Source organism: Brassica napus, chromosome A10 (assembly GCF_020379485.1).
Source record: "Brassica napus cultivar Da-Ae chromosome A10, Da-Ae, whole genome shotgun sequence".
In the NCBI taxonomy this organism is placed as follows: domain Eukaryota; kingdom Viridiplantae; phylum Streptophyta; class Magnoliopsida; order Brassicales; family Brassicaceae; genus Brassica; species Brassica napus.
This window is the reverse complement of record NC_063443.1, coordinates 11104940-11122972: the sequence shown is the minus strand read 5'-3', so window position 1 is coordinate 11122972 and position 18033 is coordinate 11104940. Positions and strand designations below refer to the sequence as shown.

The window sequence follows — 18033 nt, the reverse complement described above, 5'->3', positions numbered from 1 at the left end:
CCTTCCTAATACTATTCTTATCCAAACATGTTTAACTGTGGAATTCTGATGGTATCCAGTGCATTAGTGCTGGTATGATAGTGGGATGTTGTGTCGTTTCATTATCGTTGAAAAAGTGATTTTTTGTAAAGAGATAAAATTGACTCCATAGTTTAGAACCAAAAATAATTGATCGGTTTTGGTGACCTGTGAAACTTTTTTGTTTGACAAAGTTACCTGTCAAACTTGATATTTAAGAAGAAGATGACTTTATATCATGTGAGTTATTACTATAGAAAAATGAAAAATCTATCTCTAACACAAAACTTTCTTTAGCTATAAGCAAAAAAATTATTTGATTTATTTTACAATACATTTGCAATGGTGACTTTATTAAAAAAAAATTGCAATGGTAATAGATTAGAGCTTTCAGACCTTTTGAATAATGCTAATATATTTCGAATGAAAGTTAACAATTGATAAAACAATATTTATTATTTTAATAAATATCATCTCCGTTTCAGAAAGATGTATGTTTTAAGTTTTCCAAATTTATTAAAAAACATATCAAATATTAATTACCAATACATTGTTTTCCGTTATCAACTATTCTCTACAACTTTTAACCAATAATTTTTTTTATAAACACCATTATGTTTTTTTAAAGTTTACAATTTACAACTAATTTATGCATTGAAAATGTAAAACATATATCTTTTTGAAAAAAATTTGTTTTTCTAAAATATGAATCTTTTTGAGCGGAGGGAGTACACTAGAATCTACAAATTAATAACAGTACATTTTCATTAAGTTTTAAAATATACTTAAACTAATAATGATAGAGTTTAATAATTGTAATAATAAACAAAATTCAATTCCACTAACTTCTCTTTTAGTCTGTGCGCTTATGTTTTTGTAGAGTTGACCCATTAAAACAAATAAACTTTACACAAATAATTTGTCAAATAAATTATGGTAAATTAACTTGCCAATTTTTTATAATAGCAATTGCAACTACTATATTTATAACATTTTAACTATATTTTAAACTCATACTCTTGTCTCGTGGGTGATATAATGTGCAGCTGATGAGGTTATTAGATCAAAGATTTTATAGAAAAAGTGAATGGCTGAACAGGTACCAAATTCTAGCTTCAGAAGAACACACTAAGATTTGACACAGACATACGGAGGTGCAAGGAACAAATACTTTTTTTCGACGAAGATAGACGGATGTGATCCAGATTATAATCACAACTTAGTTTAGTTAGAAAGATAGTTGACAAAAAAAAACACACTAAGAATTGTTCCAGATTTATTTTTTAAAAGTAGTCTTTATGAAAAAAAACTATTCACAACTAAGGAGAAGTTTCGAACCAACAAGCTAAGGATATCTCCAATGATACACAACAATTTTCTTTATATTTCATTTTAAAATTCTATTATAAAGTTGGATTTGCTCCAATAGTTCATTATATAATAGAGTTACTTTATAATAGAGTGAAATATAAAGTAATGTTGTTCTTACTCCAAATATAGAATTAAAACGCAATATTATTATATATTTCATTCTATTTTAGAATGAGATATTGAAAGAATTATTGTGTGCCATTGAAAATTGTATAAGAGTAATAAAAATCTGACCTGGTCCCATTTGACTATGACTCAAGGAACCCATAATGTCAAATGCCTTCTCATGACCAACTCAACTGTGCTCAGAAACTTAGTCACGCGCAAGCAACCTGCTTCGGCACTAAACATGCCAAATGCTAGACATGCCTAGTAAGTCAACTAGCGAAGCCTCTAAAATCGTGCAAGTATTTGTCCTTGTGTGGATTCATTCAAACCTTAATTTGTGTTCTTATCACAAAGGTATTTTCACCTTTGTATGATGAATTTTGATCCATTCAAACTCGTAGCCTTTGAATCCGTGTAAACTAACAAATGTGAAATCCGATCTTATGTCAGTGGCGATGGTCAAAGTTGATTTAGTTCGATAATAATTGAAAACAGATTATTAAATTTAGTTCGACAAAAGGGTCTTATCGGGGTTTAACGTTAATAGGTTGCACATATTAACAATTTTTTAGTTTTTAAGTCTTTTTTTCTAGCTCAAAATTAACTGATTTAACTCCAATTTTTTTTAAAAAAGATTAAACTTCAAATTTGGTACTATTACTTTTCAAATTTACTTTTAAATGATAACTATTTTCATTAATACTTTTAAGTTTATTATGAAAAAACAAAATTAACTTTCATAAATTATTTATAAATGTTTAAGAATTATATATAAAAATTTATAAACCTAATCTCACCCTCTAAATATGAAACCTTATATAAATAATTACTAAATCTTAAACCGAAATGTTAGAATATTTTCTGTTGAATGTATTTTTTGAAATATATTACCAAACTTAGTGTATTTTATTTTTAACCAATTTCTCACAAATTAAGTGATTATGAATGAACTGATTCATGACTTTTATATATTATTCTAGTTCCATCAAATCTCTGATATATCCTTTCGAAATAATAAATTTTCTGCTCTACTTTTTTTTGACTCAACAATTACAATTTCATTTAACTAATGCATTGGTACAAATATTTTAGACCTCAAAAGAGACTCTACCGCATAAACAATAATGCAGTCTAGCAACACCGTGGAACACTCATTTGGATCCAGCGCAACCTGACTTACATCATTGCGTTTTCAACCACAATGGGATGAAACAGCTCCACGTCACGAAGCAATTCATCTCTTATACCTCTAAATTCTACCACTACTAAACAAGATATAAAGTTGTTTCTTCACCTTCGGTTTATCATAACAAAAGAATTCCAATTACAGCTCATAGCAATTGATACCAAAAGATAGGAGTGAAAATACTTGACCAACTGCATCACCACCACAATGGTGCTTATTCTCAGTCCAGATAATCCGAGAGTGAAGGAAAACATATGCATTGCATCTTGGGGTGAATGGCAATCTTCATAGCGACAATCTGTAACCAATGCTTCCAGACTCCGCTTGATCAGCCAACCACCAAAAGGCGGGTTGAGATTTTGGCACCAGCCACGTTCGAGCTTGTATCCCGCCACACCGAAGACGAGGAAAATCTACCGAGTCTGGCTATCATCTAACTGCGAATGATCTGCCTCAAAACGCAAAAACTATCGAGTCTGGCTATCATCTAACCTTTCGAGACCACAAGCACTTCCATTGACCAAGCGAAAGCCTTGAGTCTCTTCACGCCCTATCTCTGAGAACCAGAGAAACAACCTCTTCTGCATGAAGCTATCTCGCCGCTGTTGAAACTCCGTTTATCCGACTAGAGCTTCTTCCTTCTAGCCTCCTGATGAACCATAAATGATCCTTCCTGGTTGCGATAAGCAAGGAAACAAGCGCCTCCAGAGCCATCGAGTCAACACACGTTCACCGTTTTGTCACGAGACACTCCTCTGAAAGTATTAATGTTCAAAGTCTACTTAGGCTAGAAAATGACAGAAGCACCACCATAGCTCGGACCTGCTCCACAGACCACAGCTCATGTCTCTCTTCTTCGAATATGAGCAACAAGCCAACCCTTCAGTCCAACTTCCAGATCTTCAAGAACATGGAAAAATAACGGAGCCACGCACCGCCACATCGATTTTAGGAGTTAACTCTCAAAGGTAAGACGGGCATCAGACTCATCCAACAAAACCCTATACGCCGACTCTTCCCAGAAACTATCTCTTCCCACGACTCGCCGCCGTTCGAAATATCCGTCGTCAACATGTCTAGCCACACTCCGCCGCGGTCAGAGCAGAACTAAGAGCTTCAATCGGATCTCAGAAGAATTTGAGGAGAGCAAAAGAAAACAAGGAGAGGGAGTAGAGAAACCTCTGGCGGCGGGAAAGTTTCCAACCGTCGGGGACGCCGTGCTAGGGTTAGGGTTGTTCGAAGGAGAAGGTTATCTTTTTCTGCTCTACTTTGATTTGAATTTACTGGAACATATTACTTGGTCCATTGGTTTGATTAAATGTTTATTAATGTTTTTATATCGGAAGGTTTAAGTTTCGATCCACAGAGAATGCACAATTATGCGAATTAATGGAGAAAATGCTTACAAAAAGTCTGCAACGTGGATCCTATAGGACGGTTCAGGTGATTCAGTTAAGCGTACATCCTCATAAAGCATGTAAAATTATCAGTTATAGAATCATTTACAATATTTCTCGTATAGTTCGTAATAACATAATTATCAGCGTTAAAAAAACAATTAATAACTAGACATTTGAAGCCTCACGGTGAAGTTGGACATATGTAGTCCATTAAAAGAAAATTTTATATATATGTATTGATTTTTTTCATTATATATATACGATGTTATGTTAAGTTTCACAGATTTTTAATTAAAACAAAAATCACATAAAATTAACTTTTATATGACATGTTATTTACGAAATATACCACCACTACAAAAAAAAAATGATTGAATTGTATCACTTAAAATGTATCAGTTATGTAAATGATCTTATATTAAATTACTTATTTAGAAATGACATAAATATATAAAATTCAAAATCAGTTTGTATAAGTGATATTAATATTAACTAATTTAACATCAGTTCAATAAATTGGTATAATTTTTATTAAATTGTATAATTTTAAAATAAGTGATGTTATTATATAAAGTTACATCATTTAGATAATTGATACATATATTTTATTGGTTAACATCATTTATTACAATGATTCAAGATTTACATCAGTAATAAACTGATACTAACAAAAATTAGGTTACTATATATAATTTTAGATTTTTTTAACAAAATTTGCATCACTTAAAAGATTTATTTTCATATAAAATTTAGTGTTTTTAAATTACGAGATGTGGTTACTATTTTCATGGCTTTAGTTAGTTTTCAACTTTAATTTATTTTCCCCCATGTTCTTCTTAACTGTTTCACCATAAGAACTAAGAAGGCATATTATTTTCGATCTGTCATTCATTTTTTTTTTTTTTTGACTGAGATCTGTCATTCATTCCTCCGTCCTTCTTATCTATCTCTTAAAACTTTTTTTATCATCTTAAACAATAAATTCTAGGTTATTTGATTTATAAAAATCAACAAGAATCAACCATCTTTTTTTAGATGTTTATTATGAGTCATGATTCTATTCGTCTTATGAATGATTTTAAAGAAAAACTGGAGTCTCCTAACCTGACTTTGAAAAGGTAATATTTTTCTTTTGTTCCTCTTCTAGTTCTCGTTTTCTTTTTTCCTTTTGAAAATAACAATTTTTGTATCTTTATGGGATGCATTTTTGTTAGAATTCACTATCATCAGTGGCAAAAATGAAGAATCTCTTGCAAATCCAGAGGAATAGAAGTCTCCGTGAAGAGTTTTTGATGGATAGTTTACTGATTCAATTCAGTGTCACCTTATCAAGGAAGGTTGAAGATCAAAATAAAGAAGATTTTTTTTTTAATTATTCAGTAATCGTTCTTCTTTCTGAATACATCATCTTCTTCTTTTAGCATTTTCATCTATGCTCTGTATATTCTTTTAGTTGATTTCCTTGTTCTTTGTATTATATTGTCAATGAAAAATAAAAATAAAAATAGTTTAACAGAGAGTATTTTAATTAATTTCTCCACCGAAATAAATTTAAAATTAAATATAAAAATGTAAAATAATTTTGGAGTCCTCAGAATTTACATCTATGCTCTGTTATTTACGAAATATACCACTAAAAATATTGGAGTCCTCATAATTTTATTAATGGTAATAATATCAAATCCATTTATAACCTGGTCTTTTTCTATTATAACAACATTTTTATAACAAAACATTTAGCACATTTATAATTAATTACTGAAATTCGGACTTGTTGTTAAATATGATCAGTAAATGAAATAAATTTTTATGATATTCTTTTTTTAAATAAAATTAATTGTCATAAATAATAATGAAATTATTGTGTGCCTAAACAAAATGTCATTTTTCATTTAACAGTTTTTTGATATCAACAATCATTTATTACAATATGCTATAAGAATCCAACAAAATGAACATATTTTAATTTTAAAATCTAATAATTTTAGCTCAAACAAAACTAAACATATTTAGCAGCCAAAGTTTTTAAACCAAACTGATCTATAAATATAAACACAATTGAACAATACATTTATTTTGTTAAACTAAAATTTTTAAAAAATAATCTAAAAATTATTTTATAAAATTATCACATTATTGTGCAACGTTGCAATTGAAATATATTCGAGATAATTTTAAAAATCTTTGATTGGGGAAGAAAATTGTTATATTTTGTTTTTCTTTACAAACATATCACAAACTAGTTTATTTTCTTGGTTGCTCGAGTTCGCAGCTGTGTAAGCCTGTGACGAGCGATGATAATCAACATCGAGGTAGTCGGATTGACCCGCCATCTTAAGTATTGCCAAATTAAGATTTTCTATTTGTATGATAAAATTGAAGGTCTCGTCATCATGGCCCAAAGGCGGCTGGTAGCTTGGTTCAATTATTGTGGTCAAATCACTTACAGTATTTCTATTAATTATGGAATAAAAATATAATGTCAAAATTTCGGATGTTGAAAACTGGGTAGATCATAACAAAGATATCTTTTACCTTTTAACAAAGAAAAATCACGATGCAAAGTTGCATAAGAATTCTTCTAAATAAAACCCAAATCATAAAGTGTGTTTTTCTCATGAAGTTATCATTTTCTTAATGATTACTGTAACCAAAGAAAGGTTGTAAATATGTATTCAAATACTTCCATCGATTTGTTGGTAAGAGATTTTGAGATAGTCAGAGTCGGCCCCGGGGAATGTTTAGCGAAACATTTGCAACCGGTTTTCAAATTATTTTAAAAAATTACATACAAATAGGTCTTTAAATTTTTTTTTTTATATAGACACAACCACAAAACCCCAAAATCTCAAAACCAGCCTAGAGATAATGACAAAGAAAGTGTTAGGTAAATCTAGAGATGGCAATTGAGCTCTCCGGTCCGTCCCGTTCTAAACCGCAGCGGATTCGTCTTCAAGCAGGTCACGGAAAGCCTGTCCTACGCAGACTGCGGTCCTCAGAAAGGCTGACCAAACCCATACCGCAATATTAGTAGGCTTTCGCGGGACGTCTCATCTTAAATTGTGTGCTATTGCTTCCGATCAAACTGCATACAAACACGATCAATGCTGAGTTTCAAAAGAATGAAGTCTATGCCATTGATATTGTGACAAACAAGGTATAATTGTCTTCTCTAAATTGTATTCTACATCTAGTGTGTTTTTGAATTGGCTATAAGTCTATAACCCTCATCTGACTTTGATAAGTGTATTCTACATTTAGTGCATTTTTGAATTATGTGGCTTAGTTTTCACATAGCCAAGGGAGAGGTCAAGGAATTATAGCTCTAAGTTTCTAACTTTTTAAACGATTACAAGTTTTTAAATTATGTGTCCCAAAAGATTACAAGTTTCCCACCTATGTTAGCTTCAATCATAGCTCTAACTCTTACAAGACCATTCACTACATAACTCTTTAAACCCTTGACGAAGCTCCACTTTCTATATATATAGTTCTACTCTCAATGTCAATTCTAGCCGAGAATCCATGTTCTTTCCCTAAGCATTATATCAACAGTAAAAAGCAAAAAAACCCACAAATCTTATTTCTTTTCTTATGTGAGTACACATATGTTTGATCTAAACTCAAAAGACCACTTGTTCATGAATGTAACTCAAGAGATGAGAAAGAAGATGAAGAGGAGAAAAAGACAATACCTTGATCAAATGAGAAGATGAATAAGATGCATGAAGCGAATGGAAAGAAGGAAATGAGTTGTTGTAATGGATCAAAGAAGAAGAGATGTCTGGAGGAGTTATTGGCTCTTGAATCTCCATTTTTTCTGTTTCTTTTGCCTTTCATCAGCTGAACGGATGAAGTGAATAATTGTTTCGGATCCCGTGGGACGTCCCGCAAAATCCGCCTTGGTCCAACCCGCTGAAGTCCAATCCTGCAGTAACCCATCCCGCTAGTCCCACAAATTTGCGGGCGTAAAATACAATGCCCAATCCTGCCCCGATACTTTGCGGGCTAGGCCCGCGGTCCAAGTCCAACATTGCCATCTCTAGGTAAGTCCTATACTATGACTTGCATCGCATCTGTATATATCCGTATTTGATGGTAATATCCAATTTAATCAATAATTTGTGGTCAAACAGAGAAGCCAATGTTTCTCTCTTTCTTTTGTATTGTAAATTACAGTTTTTTTTCTTAATGTAAATATTAAAATCTCTCTCAAAACAAAAATTATAATTTCTCACTACTTCATCTTCTCCGATCTGCTATGGCGGCTGTCAGCCGGGCGCGTGGCCACCGGAAGCTTTTCCCTTTCCCCCTTCCTATTTGTGTTTTGCTTTGTTTGTGTCTCTTTTCTCCGACCCGTCGAGATACTAGGCGTTCTGGAAAGGACTCCGCTGTGGGCTCTCTAATCTGCTCCGGGGAGGTTGGATCCGTAGTTGGTACGCTTTGATTTGGAGCTCCTGTGAGGCGTGAGGGTAGGGGTCAAGCGTAGTCGGATTTTAGGGTTTGGCCTTGGTGGATCTCGATTTTATCTTGTAGATTCTATCGGAATTATCGAGTTAGAGGCGTTTGGAGTTTCAGTGAACTCTCTCCCCGAAGTTATCTTGCTTGCAGTTTCGGAGAGTTGTCTTTGTTTTGGAGAAGAATACAGATCTTCCCTTTCATTTCGGTTTGTGGTCTTGCGATTAGTCAGAGGGTTTGTCTCTTGCTCAAGGAAGGCGGTGGTTGTTCATCGTTGGCGTGTGCATAGAAGTGTGGTAGCTGTGCGGTGGCTTCACTTATGTGGGTTTGTTCATCGTTAGCGTGTGCATATGTTTGGACAAATTTTTTTAATAAAAGTTTGAACAAATATTGACAACTTGATTTTTTAAAATTATAAATTATTAAAACTATTAATTTCACAATGAAATTTTTGTTATCAGTAATTTAAAGTTTTTTTTATAAAAAATACAAATGATAAAAAATATGAGTAGAAAGTATCATTTAATAAATATTAATAATGACATATACTATATATATGTTAATATCATTTAAATTGAATTACATATCATATCAAATGGAAAAAGAACTATTGTTTGGATTAATAAATATTATTTATTTGTTTGCACCTTTTTAATTATATACGTAATAGTTACTGTTTTTTTTTAATTATTTAATTTATATTTATTATTTCATAATTTGTAAAAAAATGTATACATAAGTCCTTGGAAACCCTCTCTTTTGAACTGGGTGAAGTTTAATAGTGATGGTGCATGGCGCAAAGACAGAGATACCAGTGGTTTGGGTTGGATATGCAGGGATGAAGCCGGTGAGGTTCTGTGGGCAGAAGTTCGAGCTGTAACAAAGGTGGGATCAACAATTATAGCATCGGCAGAGGCCTTACAATGGGGAGCTGAGATTTTGGCGACAAAAATATGATCTTTGAAACTGACTCTCTATCCTTGGCCCAGATGATCAATGGAACAGAGGATGTGTGGCCAATTTTGCAGCCAATAGTTGAAGTGATATACCATTATTTGTTACAAATTAGAAGCTTCGAAGTGAGGTTTTATCCTAAAGGTGGAAATAAAGCAGCGAACATAATAGTAAATGAGTCGATCATTTTTGTGTCTACTAGTTGGTGATCGAAAGTATTCGATGAGAAATCAGTGTATCAAAACAATAGTTGGTGAATCAGTGTATCAAAACAATAGTTGGTGATCGAAAGTATTCGATGAGAAAAAAGAAATTTAGCGAGAAAACAAACTCGAAGCTAGAACGTGAAACGATACCGTTTCCGTAAGACCAAAACCGTTCTCATCTCCAAACCAATCACAGATTCCCATCTCCACGACCCCAAAAAAAAAAACATAACAAAGAATACAAACTGATTCGATTTGTCGGAAGAGACTAAAAAGAGGTTCAGCGATTGTAATCGTCGTCATTCGTTTGTCTTTTTGCACGAAAATCGAAGATTGGATGAAGCAAAGAGTGTTATCCAAAACATGACAATCTCTGAAGAAATCCAGAGAGCGACATGCGCCTACTCGCCTTCCCGAGATCACCGCTTCGAGAAGCTTCGCGGCGTCCGATGGCGAATCAACCTCGGAATCTTGCCGTCTTCTCCTTCCTCCACCATCGATGAGCTTCGCAGAGTCACCGCCGATTCCAGAAGAAGGTTTTGACTTTCCCTAACATACATTCTCAACCATCAAAGGTTCTGTCTTTAGGCTAAAGTTTAGATTTTTTTTAATATATGTGTTGGTTTGTTAGATATGCTGCTTTGAGAAGGAGACTGTTGATTGATCCACATTTGCCCAAGAAAGGAATCAATTCTCCAGATCTAACCATTGATAACCCTTTATCTCAAAATCCTGGTAACAACATTCAATAAAACATATACTTCCTCCTTGAGATTACATTCAATTGCGGTTTTATCTCCAATGTAGTAAAGTATCTGTGTGTAGATAGTACATGGGGAAGGTTCTTCCGTAACGCTGAGCTTGAGAAAACACTCGATCAAGATCTTTCACGCTTGTATCCCGAACATGGGAGTTACTTTCAGTCCTCTGGATGTCAAGGGATGCTAAGACGGATACTTCTCCTTTGGTGTTTAAAACATCCAGAGATCGGTTACAGACAAGGTTAGCTTATATACTTCTACCCTATTGGTCAGACTCGGAGGAACGCACTTAGTGTTGTAAAGTAGAGTGTATACAGATCCGAATTTAGAATACCTTCTGCCTAATGTCAGGGATAACCAGATCGTCTGTTATTAGACTAAGCTCAAGCCCAAATTGGCCAAGTAGCAACAACTCTTTAACCACTAGGCTACTACTACTTAGTTAGTTTAGATACTTTTGGTTTCGATGGTTAAGTTGATATGAAGAGAAATGCTTTTGTTTTGGTGTTTGTAGGGATGCATGAACTGTTGGCTCCTTTGCTATATGTTCTTCAAGTGGATGTGCAATATCTAACTGAAGTTAGATCAAACTACGAAGACCAGTTCACCGATTTGTTCGATGAGCTAGCCTTCCAAGAACGCGATTCCGCAGCTTACGATTTCGATATAAAGAAAGTTTTAGATGATTCCATGGAAGAAGAGGAAGAAGAAGAAGGAAATGAAAATGGTCATGCAACCAAGAAGAAAAAACCGAAGCGTTTCGACGAGCTAGACACCGAGACGCAGACCGCTGTTCTGCTGAGCGATGCGTACGGAGCAGAAGGAGAATTAGGAATCGTCCTCTCTGAGAAGTTCTTGGAACACGACGCATACTCTATGTTCGATGCTCTCATGTACGGTGGATCTTCTCTAGGATCAGTCTCTGTAGCGAACTTCTTTGTATACTCAGCTCCGAGCGACTCAGTCACGGGCCTACCTCCAGTGATAGAAGCTTCTTCGGCATTGTATTACTTACTCTCTCTAGTCGACGCTTCTCTCCACAGCCATCTAGTCGAGCTCGGCGTCGAGCCGCAGTACTTTGCGCTGCGTTGGCTGCGTGTTTTGTTCGGGAGAGAGTTTCCTCTGAGCAATCTCTTAACCGTGTGGGATGAGATATTCTCCGCTGACAACTCCGAGGTGGAGAGAGTCTCTTCTCTTGAGGGGGATGATGATGATGTTGTTTCAGGGTTTGAGTTCAGGATCCTTAGCTCTCCACGTGGAGCTCTGGTTGCAGGTATGGCGGTTTCGATGATACTCTATCTGAGATCATCTCTTCTAGCGACTGAGAACGCGACCTCTTCTCTCAAGAGGCTGCTGAACTTTCCGGAGGATATTGATTTGAGGAAAGTCATCGAGAAGGCTAAGTCGTTGCAGAGTTTAGCGTTGGAGATCAATGCTCGTCGTGATTTGCTTCCGAAAGGGTCAAGGAAGCCTATGAGAGGTCACAGCTTGTCTGTTGATTCGATCTCGCTTGGTGGTTCTTCTTCTTCTCCTGTGGGGAGAGTTCCTGAGAGCTACTGGGAAGAGAAGTGGAGAGTTATGAACAGCGCGGAGGAGGAAGAAAAAGCACGGAGGAGGAAAGCGTCGCAGAGACAGAACACGGTGAAGAAGAGCTGGTCGGAGAGAGTGAAGCTAAGGCTTTCGAGGACTGAGTCTGATCCATCAGATAGAAGCGGGAACAAGCCGCCTATTAGACGCAGTTTGCTTGATGATTTGTCCAAGCAGCTAGGGGACACAGATTCAGATATGGAACGGTCTTCTACAGTTTCTGAGTCACCAAGTGGGGAGTGTGAGGAGAATGGTTCAGATAAAGGCAAAAGCGAGGACCAGGTGGAGTTGCCTCTTCCGGTTCCTGAGAACGAGTCTGAGGGGAAGTCAGTGGTGAACATATTCAGGGATAGGAATATTCTCTCGGGTAAGTTCCAGAGGTTATGGAGGTTAGGTAGAGGCTTGTCCGGGGAGGAGACCTCGGAGACGAAAGAAGCTAAACCGGTAGAGCCTGAGGCTAAACCAGTAGAGCCTGAAGCTGAACCACTAGAGCCTGAAGCTAAACCGATAGATCATGAAGAAGAAGAAGAAAAGACCAATTCGGATTCAACTGTAGGTGATGGAGACACGTTAAAGAATACAGGACGTTCCATGCTTGAACATATTAAGGTAAACAGTTTTGAGTATTATAAACCAAGATTAAAACATGACTTGAGACATTGTATTGAATGTTTGTGTATATATTAGGTGTTAGAGTCGGTGTTGGAGCAAAGTTCACCGGAGAATATGGCTGAGAACCATAGAGTAACGGTTGAAGAAGCTCTGAGAGAACTTCGTAGACTTGGAACTATGTTGTTGTCAGAACAAATGTAAAGTTTATTACTACTCGGCTTCGTAATTTAATTTTGTAATCTAAAAATTCGTTTTGTATCTCCGTGTGTGTGTGTGTGTATGTGTCTCTGTGTGTGTGGGAGAGAGAAGACCGAGTAAGTGTATTTGTATATACGAGAATTTTTGAAGAGGGTTTTGTTTTTTTTTTTCTTTTGGCAGTGAGAGAATTAGAGATCTAGGTTTCTTCTAGCACAAGGGACCTGCGTTTCTTTGTACTTTTTTAACCCTAACGGGTTTTCAACGGTTCGTAATGACAAAAGCAGAGTGCATTTAATAACAACTTCCCTCCATTTTTTTTCCTGACCGTTAATCCTTTAGGGTCATTTTTTTTTCCCATCTGAATGTCAATTCCATTAACATTGCCATTACCATCCTTAGAACAAAAACCATCAATAAAGAAGAGGCAAACCAACCACAACAAGAGCACACGCTACTACTACACATTCACATTCAAAAGATCCGTAAGCCACAAAGGAAAGCCAAGAGCTACACAGGATTGACAACGGTCTTCTTTAATCACGCTTTTTGCTATCATGAAAGCTCCAAGGTCTGCTTTTCTGATTTGATGTTCAGTCTCCAATTAGGGTCATTTAGTTTTTGATTTTCTACAGAAATAAATAAATTTTAAAACTCCAAATTCCGATATATATATATAATCGTCTTCTTTGGGGTTTCTATTTTCTGAACATTAAAAAAACACGAATAGAGGGGAAAATACAAATATTACGCTGAAATAAATATTAAAATTAAGGAAGAAAAAGAAGAAAAATTCCAACAATATATAACGTCTTATGCTAGAAAATAGTTAAAGAATAATAATAAGCTCAATTAAATCGAAGTTAAAAGACAAGAGACAAGTTATTGAGATGACCTTTCCTAAAGGAGCATATGATTATTGTGTTGCTGCTGAGTAGAAGATGAAGGAGGAGCTGGGAGAGCAAGGAAAGTATCACCAAAAGGGTTAGCAGAAGCAGAAGAAGAAGGATATGGTGAGAAGTGCTGATGTTGTTGATGATAAGGTGAATAATTGTTGTTGTTGTTATATGGATTTTGATTATTATTCATCATCATCATTTGCTGTTGTTGCATTGCCATTTGAACATTGGTTGGTGGAGCCATGTTACTAGACATTGCAAAAGGATCTTGTTGCATCCCAAATGGGTTCGGGTTAGATGAGTGTGGTTCACCATGTGTAGCCGTGGCTCCAAATCCGTAACCAGCATTGGTTAACTGGATCTGTCTTCTTGCTGTATCGTCTTCGTAGAGACTGTCTAGTAGAAGATTGTCAAATCCTCCTCCCTATAAATAGTGACCATGTGAGTTAAAAATATAAATTTATTTTTGGTTAAGGGACGGTTCTCGACACAACCGGACAAAACATTCGCATTGGCCTCCAAATTTTAACTGTTATTATACATTATCCCCTAATTTGTTAAAGTTCTTTTTTAATTAATAAGATTAACCAAAAATGTTTATGGCCACCTAAATCTCAGATCGATAATAGAAATTTCGAATGAGAGACTTACGAGTTTTGTTGCTACTGTGGGACGAGGATTGTTGTTATTGTTGTTGTTTTGTGGTGTGACTAATGCAAGCTCCCAACCACTTCCTCCAGCTTCTATCAAGCTTAGACTATTAGATGGGCCTGAAGTTTCATGTCCTGCACATAAAATGTTATTATCAATTCTGATCTCTTCCTACAATTAGTAATGTGTTATTTTTTTCTGTCTCTACCAGGTGGATAAATGGCAAGAGCCAATGCGTTTCTTTCTTCAATCTCTGCGGCTTGTGGGTTTATTTCATTTAGACCCTGCACCAATGCAAAGAAAAGGCTCAATGAGTTTTGAGGTTTGGTTTTACAAATGTGTAGAGATATTGAAGAAGACTCACCAGTAAGTCATCAGTGTCTATCAATGGTGAAGGTTTAACTTCTTCCTCTTCTTTCTCCTCTATAGGTTCTTCTTCCTCTTCTTCGATAAGCGGCTGATCAGTTTCTGTGTTTTGGTTTTCATCTTCTGCAGGTTCTTCAGGCTGTTCTTCTTCTTGTGGTTCTGGTTCCTCCTCTTTTTCCTCATACTCCTGTTAATACAAGCAGACCAAAATGTCAAACTATATGGAGATTGTTCAAATGAATTGAGAATATAATGAGATGAAATTCATGTTTTACCAGTTTTTTCTGTACAGAACCACTCTGAGGCGCTTCTTTGATGTACTCTTCCATTGTTGCAAGAAACGATGGAGGAGGCTGTAACCAGTTTTTTTTAGATAAAGTGAGAAGTGAAACACACATCAGGATACAAAAAGCTAAGAACCAACCTGTCTTAAGGTAGGGAACTGAAAGTTCCTAGCGAGCTCTAGCCCTTTGCAGTAATCATAAAACTCAGCCAGATTCTCAGCCTATGCAAAGAAAAAACATCAAGAAGCAAAGCTTAACGCCTATGTAAACAATCTTAATACATTCCAAAAAAGGGTAGTTGCTTCACCTGTTGACCAGCCCGTTTGTATATGTTCAGAGCTTTAACTGCATCATGTCTTGTCATCTCAAAGAACTAAAGTGACACATACAAGTAAACATTCTTTGAATATAAAGCAAACAGAAAACCAAAAATCAGAAAATGAAACTTCTTTTTTTAAAAGAAAAACAAACCATGTCAACAAGGTTAATGATTCCATCATTGATAGCACAATAGATTTTGAAGCTTTCTTTAAGCACCAATGCAAGAGCATACTGGATTAGATAGTTGCTATAAGCTGCTCCTTCAGGCTGCAAAACTGAAAACAAATAAGGAAGAAAATCTTCTCCAGTGCATGAACAAAAGTGTAAAAACATGATGACTTTACTTGACATCCAATAAGCCGGTAAAGAAGCTGTTGCAACGCAGGTAACTGTTCTAACAGATCTTCACCAGACAACATCCTTGTCCTATGCGTCTACACAACAATTAAAACACAATGATTAGTTTCTTTCTGGTAAAAGATCTGTGTTCTTGATGATGAGAAGTAATAGACAGACCTTGGAAGCTGCACCTGCACCTTTTGGCAAACGCTCTGCCTCTATGTCATACTTCAAAACACGGTAACATTCAAGCCGCTCTTCAAGAAAGAGCGCGTATGTTCTAACCCATGCAGAGCAATCCCAAGCTGCATCAAAGAGTATAGGTCAAGTTTCCAAAGTGGTAGAAATACCAAAAAAAAAAAAAAAAAGAATTACCAAGAGGACTTGTATCGTCTTTGAAGTTAGAGATTCTGAGAATATGTCGTCTGTGTGAGTAATTAAGAAGCTCTTCTCTAAATGTAGGATCACCTTCTCTTAATGTTCTGTGAATTACTATTAACACCTTCATTGCTACCTGTACATGTACGTGTGTGTGTTTGTCAAAACCAAACGCTATGTTACGATCTTTGTCGGAGAAATAGAAAACTTACAACCCAGGTTCGAGTTTTGGACAATCTCTTTGACAATGCATGAATGCAGTAAGCAACATCTGCTCGTGGTTGTATTGCAGATGTCGCCGAGAATATTTCTGCATAAATATATAACCACGTACGTCGTTACAATTCTCCGACACAATGTCATGGCTTTTAATAAAAGGCAGAGGAAACTTACTACGAACATGACGTTCTTTCGGAGGAGACTCTACATGATTCGTTGCCTTGACGATCGCAATATCTAGATCCTATACATGTATAACACGATCAAAAAATCAAGAAACATGAATCGATCATATATAATCAAAACATTGCCAAAAGAAGTGGTGGTGCATTCAAATCAGACCTTGAATTCGCTGTTGACCTTAGCGAGACCGACGGTGGTGGAATCCTTGAGCGCTCCATAGGCTTTTCGTAAGCTCGTGAACGTCCCCATCGAGCGAAGACGATTTTCGAGAAACAGAGAGGATGATAAGATATGTTTTGTTTTGGGTTCAATGGCTCTCTCTCTCTGTATGTAACAATAAACGGAAACAAGATAACAGACTTTCTTCTTTGTCTCCCCTCAAAACGTGCGTAACAGAATACTAATGATCTGGATCATTTCCTTTTTTTTTCAATAATCATTTATATATTAATAGATTCTTCTTCTGCGAGTATTTATTTAAATCAATAGCTCGTCTATATTGGTATCAAATCAATGTAGACGTTAAAAAAAAAGAATAGCTCGTCTATATAATCTCTCACCAAATCAAATACTCTTAATCCATTTCATATATGTTTTAAACTTTGCAAACTTTTTTTTTTGACAACAACTAAATGTATATTTAATCATGTTGTATGACTAAGAATTCAATTCATGAATACTTTTCTATTAAGAAATTTAGATTTCGAACTCTAGGAAAAAAAAATATTAATAATTATACGCATTAATATAAAAATTACAATTTCGAATGGTATAATGGTCAAATTTCCTGGATTTTCACAAGATGGTTTATGTGGTGGTGAAAAAAATATAGAATTATTAATTATTATTGATCTAAGTATCACAAGTAAAATAGTTGGTTGTAAAATTGTTAAAATAATAAAATATTAATTGTTTGTCATGTTATCCAGAAGATAAACACCCGTACAAACTAGCGCGCGAACCATCCAAAATATACTAAAATAACATTAGAGCATGTTTATTGGTGAACCCCACTTAAGGGCTCTTAGTGTATTTTTAACTCTTAAAAATGAGTTAAGAGACATTGTTAGAGCATGTTTATAGGGAGCCCTTAAGGGGGGTTGTTAACATAATAGGGTAATAAAATTAAAGAAAAAAGGGGATTAAAAGGAAGGGGCGTGTCTTAAATGGGAGCGCGAAGGCACGGGTTGATGGAGGCACGTGTCGCTTTTTTACTGGGGAGAGGAGCGGTGTCGGGGTGTAAACGGTGAAATAATTTTTCTTTTCTTTTTTCTCTCGTTCTGTTTCTCGTCTCTCCTACGAAAGGCGATTCAATGGCGACTCTTCCCTTTGCGGTGGCTCTACTCGACGGAACGGCGACGGCTCTTTCGATCTCTCCTCGACGGCACGGCGACGGCTCTATCATCTGTGGGTCTCGGCGAGGAAAGAAAACTGCGACCTTTCTATCGGTGCCTCTCCTTGACCAAGCTAAACGACGACATCTCTATCGGTACGTATGTACGTGTGATCAAATCCAAAGGTAAAGTGGCATGCATGT

At 35.6% G+C, this 18033-nt stretch overlaps 2 protein-coding genes and 1 long non-coding RNA gene across 4 annotated transcripts; 2 read left to right on the top strand and 1 right to left on the bottom strand.

The window, feature by feature from the left end:
* The first annotated feature begins 1699 nt into the window (after window positions 1–1699).
* LOC125579179 lies at window positions 1700–5598 on the top strand. The gene is made up of 2 exons (XR_007317185.1): window positions 1700–3931; window positions 4030–5598. It is a non-coding gene; the product is annotated as an uncharacterized LOC125579179 (long non-coding RNA).
* Window positions 5599–9385: 3787 nt separating this feature from the next.
* Window positions 9386–13027, top strand: LOC106371510 (TBC1 domain family member 5 homolog B). 2 transcript variants are annotated; one of them, XM_022693296.2, is made up of 5 exons: window positions 9386–10237; window positions 10333–10436; window positions 10509–10703; window positions 10977–12658; window positions 12737–13027. In XM_022693296.2, the coding sequence occupies exons 1-5, from the start codon at window positions 10065–10067 to the stop codon at window positions 12860–12862; spliced, it is 2280 nt and encodes a 759-aa protein (XP_022549017.2). In that variant the 5' UTR covers window positions 9386–10064; the 3' UTR covers window positions 12863–13027. The 2 variants fall into 2 exon arrangements, with proteins under 2 accessions (XP_022549017.2, XP_013667048.2); XM_013811594.3 differs by having other exon boundaries at window positions 9389–10237; window positions 10527–10703.
* Window positions 12932–16835, bottom strand: LOC106370342 (putative clathrin assembly protein At5g57200). Its single transcript, XM_048742930.1, has 14 exons — window positions 16656–16835; window positions 16488–16557; window positions 16307–16404; window positions 16092–16230; window positions 15894–16021; window positions 15722–15811; window positions 15528–15644; window positions 15364–15429; window positions 15197–15277; window positions 15048–15125; window positions 14771–14959; window positions 14615–14690; window positions 14407–14540; window positions 12932–14179 (listed from the first exon to the last, which is right to left on the bottom strand). Exons 1-14 carry the CDS (start codon window positions 16743–16745, stop codon window positions 13757–13759), a joined length of 1779 nt encoding a protein of 592 aa, XP_048598887.1. The 5' UTR covers window positions 16746–16835; the 3' UTR covers window positions 12932–13756.
* Between the last annotated feature and the right edge of the window lie 1198 nt (window positions 16836–18033).